We start from the raw sequence: 5,953 nt of genomic DNA, 5'->3' as shown, positions 1-5,953 counted from the left end.
ATAATAAAAGCCGCATGGGCAGAAAATGGCATATACAATATGAGTGGACCTGCATGAGATGAAATCTCGAACCGTATGTTGGATGGGACCAATTTTAACATAGGTGCCTGTCAGATGGTATTTACAAAAATTACAGTGGCCACATTTAAAATTTCCCTTAGGTGTATTTGATGTGAGCCAATTATCCCGATCTGAGGAGAACCTATTACGCACTATCAAATCCCTAATATTTCTGCTACGCCGGCATGCAAATAAAGGCCCCCTATCTGTCATTTCTTTCAAGTCAGTGTCCTGACCTAGGATCTCAGTACTTTCAAAAGGCCTTAATTTCTGCTTACCGGCAGAATTTAATCTGGTGGATTTTAAAATCGATTTATTCAAGGCCACCAGGAAAATTCATTTGTTTAAATCTTATAATACAAATAAAACAGGCACCTATGTTAAAATTGGTCCCATCCAACATACGGTTCGAGATTTCATCTCATGCAGGTCCACTCATATTGTATATGCCATTTTCTGCCCATGCGGCTTTTATTATATAGGCAAGACAATCCGGCCGTTGTTCAAAAGAATAAGAGAACATTTTAATTCGGTGAAAACAGGCAAAGGGGTCCCAAGGTTTATTAACCATGTAAGAAATCAACACGATGGTAATATACAATCTTTACGCTTTGCGGGGTTGGAACAGGTTTCCTTACCAAAACAAGGTGGAGACTTGCAGCGCTTGCTACTCCAGAGAGAAGGGAGATGGATTATGCGCGCAGGCGCTGTAGGTCCCCTAGGTCTAAATGAAAGGATCGACATGGCCGTTTTCCTCTGAAAAGTGATTGTAAAATTCATTGCAATGTTCTGTTTCAGATTTAAATCATTGGTTGCGTTGTTTTTAAATTGGTTTTAAATATGTCTATGTTTTCACATTTAAGATATAGGTGATTGGTGCACCTTGCTGACAGGAGGAGTAGCAGGAGGGGCAGTGCCTTTCAGCTAGCACTGATATGGACCCACCCTACTTCCTTTCAGTGTTTGGACCCGTTGAAGTGCTGAGGCACGAAACGATCGTTGTCCGCATTTTTTCTACACTCTCCGGCCGGCCTCACACTAGCGAGTTTTACGGACGTATGAGCGCATAAACTACGTCCGTAAAATACGCATTAAACATGGCCCAATGATTCCCTATGTCCCAGCTCCTATCTGCCGTATTTTACGGATCCGTAATATACGGTCTTGTACGGCCGTAGAAAATCGCAGCATGCTGCGTTTGTCACCGTGTTGCGCAAAAAAATCGCCAATGAAAGTCTATGGGTGCGTGAAAAATACGGATTACACACGGACCAGCAGTGTGACTTGCGAGAAATACGCCAGCCAACGCCAGGTGCAAGGAATTGAGCCAAGCCCTCAATCATGAATCCCAGACATGCTAATTAGCTGAAAACGCCACACAGACATCCCGGAAGTCTGGGGCTCGCCTCCACAGAGTTGCATGCATCATGGCCAGTCTAATTAATGTGGACATGCTCCTCATCCTGGTCCAAGAAAGGCCAGAAATATGGGACCAGCGGGATCCAAACTACTCCAACCGGGCCAGGAAAGAGGCAGCTTGGAGGGCCATCTGTGGCCTCCTATTCCCTGATTATGCCCAACGGCCACGTGCGGACCAGACAAGACTAAGTAAGTACACTCATGTATTCCCCAGATTTGACTTTACAAGATGCTTTCCCTACATGATGACTTGAAGAATCATTTTTAGATATCTGTGTCATTTATGTCCATTTTGTCAAATCCCAAAGCTGATTAACAAGGCCAAGTGTTTATGTACATAGGTAATCTTGATGTTGCGCGGATAAATATTTCTTGGTACTCATACCTCGCCCAGAGGGGTGTTGCCCCTTGTCTTTATTTGTCCTAAATTGTCACATTAGGCTAATTCTTGCAGAAGGCATTTTTATTTCACATTCACAATCCGACCTAATGTATGTTTGCAAGAACAGGGTTCTCTCCCCTCCCAGTCTGTGACTGTAAAGTTTCCAACTGTGACCGATATATAGACCACTGCATGTAACCCCTTTCACATCTGCTGCACCATGTAAATAATGGTGCAAGAAACCCCCCCCAAAAAAAAACAAACAAACAAAAAAAAATCAATGACAACTGTAAGAAGCTATGTTCCTACTGATCTTGCTCAATATTTTTGAACATGTAATTGCAGTGGATGATGTAATGACACGATGGCGCAGCATCCGGGACCAATACCGGCGTGAAAGACAGCAGCGGGCAAGAAGTGGGTCATCAGCCCCACTCAAGAAGCGGAAATATATCTACTATGACCGTCTTTCATTTTTGGATGTCAGTATGAATCTGAGGCAGTAAGTAATAACCTCTCCACACATTTTGATTGATAATCAATCTTATCTTGTTATTTTTACGGTTCTTACATTGCCAATTACATGTAAGGATGTGTAAATATAGTGCAAAATATAATGTAAACAAGGCTAAATTCAAAAAGGATCCTGGATGAGAGAGGACCCTGCCCGCCAAACATCACTACCTACTACAAGGGATGGATGAGAAGGTAGTAGGCGAGATTAGAAATGTTCATGCAGTGGTTTGTTAGTTGGTTTGTTACTGGATGTTCTGTGATTGTTTGAAGATGTGGGTCTTCCTGTTTTTGTTTGAGCTTGAAATGTTAGGCCACATTATGATGTGTTGTGATAGTGTTGTTAACCTTTGGTGTGATCCCACAGAAAAATCTGGTATATTCATGTGTGAATTTGAGATAAGAGTGGAGTAGATGTTGGTCTGATATGAGGTTGTGTGTATGTTTTTTGACACAATATAGCTCACAGATGTGTAATTAAACAATGGGCAAAAACTAATCCCTTTTTTTTTTGCTTTTTATTAACAGAACACAGTCTAACCTCACAGAGAGGGAGACCGGGTCGGAATCGGAGGCTCTGATCGATCCTGTAAGTGTTGATGAAGAGGTGGCAGGCCCATCTTTCCAAGCTTCAGCATCCATCCTTGAGGACCCATCAGCATCATCATCACAGCAGGCAGCAGCAAGTGAGGAAGATGCAGCAGCACCACCACCCTCAGCACCACATGATGCTGAAAGGCCTGAGGAACATGCCCAGAGCAGCAGCCCTCCACACCCACTGGTGTCATCCCCACAGGCAGCTGGGCCTTTACGGAGAGCCCGCCGAAGGAGAGAGCTGCAAGCAACAAGAAATGATGTTGACGCTGGGGTCCTCAATTATTTGGCCAGGGCAGCAACGGATGATGGAGAGGAGGCCTTTGCCCGCAGCCTTGCCCGTTACCTTAGACCCCTTCCCCGTGAGGTGAGGCTACGTGTGAGAGGGTGTATGCAAATCCTGATTGATTTAAGCACAGCTCCAAATAACCCCTATGAGGTGTTTGAATATCTTGAGCGAAGGCAGCTTTCCCAAACCAACCTCTTGCGCCTTCAATTCCCTCAACAGGAGCAAGATCAATCAGGATTTGCAGCACCTCCTCCACGTATGCCTCCACCTCAACCCCTCCCACCACCAAATATACAAAGGCCATCAGTCTACCAAATGGCAGCCTACAACCCCCAATCCCAATATGGCAACTTTTCCAGACCCAGTGATGTAGGCTGGTCCCAACCTGGGTTTGGACAACATGGCCATTTTGGGCTTGGGTATGATGCAAGCCAATATGTCCGTCAGCATGAGGCACAGAGACAATTGGCTTATGGACACCACCCAACTGGCCAATATGGACAAGGCCAGTATTCTGTGCCACAAGCCAGTGCATCCTCACAGGATGAAGTCACATTGGCCCAACAAAGGCCCCCTGACCAGGACCCAGAGCAGGCACCATCTCCCCCGCCAACTTACAGGGATTTGTAATGTATTGTTGTTTTGTGGCCTAATCTTTATATTTGTGAGCTGCCTACCATGGTTTTGTGTTATTTTTGGCACCATTTAACCTTTTCTGTTTTTTCTGGTTTTAAACTTCACCCTAAAAAAGGAAAACTAACATATGAAAAAAATATGTTAACAGGGAAACCAAAAAAGGCTGGTTCTTTAAGTAAAATGTTTTTGAAAAAGCTAAATGATGTTTTGGTCAAAATCATTATTGCATCACACACATATTCTAGAAACATAAACATAGGGTCAATAAGGAAACACAACACACACAGTACTTTTTCTGGGGCATAAAAAATTATATTTCACAAAGACATCAAGAAAATAAGAAAATTACAACTGAGAAACAGCATAATCTTGCCAGGGAGTAGAACCCTGAGGAGATACAAAATAATTTGTCAAAACATCCCTAACTTTGACTCCAGAAAGGGGACGGCGCGGAGGAGGGCCATGTGGTGTTGGCCTAATTACACTACGCAACATGTGTTCATCATTACCATCTGCAAAGCAATCATGTATGCGGGTAAAGTTGTGCAAAATGACTGATGCTTTGATAACTTCAGTGACGGTAGCCTCACTGAGCTGTATGGCAGTCTGGAGGACACGCCATTTTGCCACCAGAATACCAAATGCACACTCAACCAGTCTCCGCGCCCTAGAAAGGCGCAAATTAAATATCCTCCGACGGTGGTCCAGGTTGCGCCGGGGATAAGGCCTCATGAGGTGTCTGGTCAGTTGGAACGCCTCATCACCAACCAAAAAAAAAGGCATTGGTTCTGCAGTGGAGCCTGGGAGTGGTTGTGGTGGTGGGAGATGTAACTGGTTGTCACGTAGCCGCCGACCCATTATAGACGAATTGAATACCCTAGAGTCTCCAGTTCGGCCATAGGCCCCAATGTCTACAATTATAAACCTGTAGTTACTGTCAACTACAGCTAACAGTACTACAGAGAAAAACTGCTTATAGTTGTAGAATTGGGAGCCCGAGTTCGGCGGCTTACGTACCCGGATATGTTTCCCATCCACCGCTCCAATGCAGTTTGGGAAGTCACAATTCACCTGGAACCCATGGGCTATTTTGAGCCAATCAGCCTGTTTTGGCTCAGGCATCACAAGGTCCTTGAGTCTATCCCATATTTGCCGACATGTTAAACGCACATTGCCAGAAATGGTTGATTGGCCAATCAAAAACTCCAGGTGGAGTCCCGCAAATGACAATCCAGTGGCCAGGAATCTGAAAGAGAAACACATACCAAAAAATTACATATGGGTCAAGAGTGCACACAAAACATTTCTCATAAAAAAATCCCAAACAATGCTGGGACAAACCAAAATTACAAAGGGAGCTTAACTAAAATATTTTATGATCTTTGTCACATCTGCTTGTGACCTAATGTACACATATTCTGGGTCAAAAATAAAGGAAACAAACCCATAAATACAACAAAAGGTATGTGAGGATGTAGAATACATACCGTAATGTAAGGAGAAGACGTTCCTCGGCGGAGATGGCTTTGCGCATCATTGTGTCCTGAAATGTTATTCCTGGGCGTAATATCTCCAACAATCTGTCAAATGTTTGGATTGTCATGCGGCAGTAGAGATAGAACTTTTCTGGATGTGCCCGCAGAGCTGTATATAGCCGATGAAAATGGCCTTTAGTGAGGCGTTGGGTCAACAGAGGATGCACCCACATTCTTCTGCTCCTCCTTCGCGGATCCACAATCACAGGGTATGGCTGGCCAAACCGACGCGACAAGACCCAGTTAAACAAAACCCGCTGTGTTGGGGTGAACTGCAGGTGGTCAGACATGGTACAAATGTTAACCCAACACTCCAACAGATGGCAAACCACAAAATGACCATATGGGAGGGAGACACCTGTTGTAGGGGCCTTAAATAGGGTTGATGATGGTAATTTAAATCAAGTTCAGCCTCAAAAACCGTTAATTGTCCATTTTGTCAAGTTGCGTGAAAAAAACGCAATACGGTGGACATACGGATTACATACGCAACATTACCTGCGCAAAATACGCCACCACACCTTG

General features: G+C 44.2%; 1 protein-coding gene across 1 annotated transcript; it reads left to right on the top strand.

The window, feature by feature from the left end:
• Nucleotides 1-1,093: 1,093 nt before the first annotated feature.
• Nucleotides 1,094-4,582, top strand: LOC143805252 (uncharacterized). The gene is made up of 2 exons (XM_077284341.1): nt 1,094-2,363; nt 2,903-4,582. Exons 1-2 carry the CDS (start codon nt 2,161-2,163, stop codon nt 3,885-3,887), a joined length of 1,188 nt encoding a protein of 395 aa, XP_077140456.1. The 5' UTR covers nt 1,094-2,160; the 3' UTR covers nt 3,888-4,582.
• Nucleotides 4,583-5,953: the final 1,371 nt, after the last annotated feature.

The sequence above is a fragment of the Ranitomeya variabilis genome, chromosome 2 (assembly GCF_051348905.1).
Source record: "Ranitomeya variabilis isolate aRanVar5 chromosome 2, aRanVar5.hap1, whole genome shotgun sequence".
NCBI classification, from domain to species: domain Eukaryota; kingdom Metazoa; phylum Chordata; class Amphibia; order Anura; family Dendrobatidae; genus Ranitomeya; species Ranitomeya variabilis.
The sequence above is the reverse complement of the archived record's forward strand: the minus strand, read 5'-3'. Positions and strand labels throughout refer to the sequence as shown.

Bases quoted from the DNA above. Each gene is read 5' to 3' on its own strand.
- LOC143805252 (XM_077284341.1), top strand. From the start codon at position 2,161: ATGTTCCTACTGATCTTGCTCAATATTTTTGAACATGTAATTGCAGTG. The intron at 2,364-2,902 runs GTAAGTAATAAC...TTTTATTAACAG, and splicing joins GTCAGTATGAATCTGAGGCA to AACACAGTCTAACCTCACAG.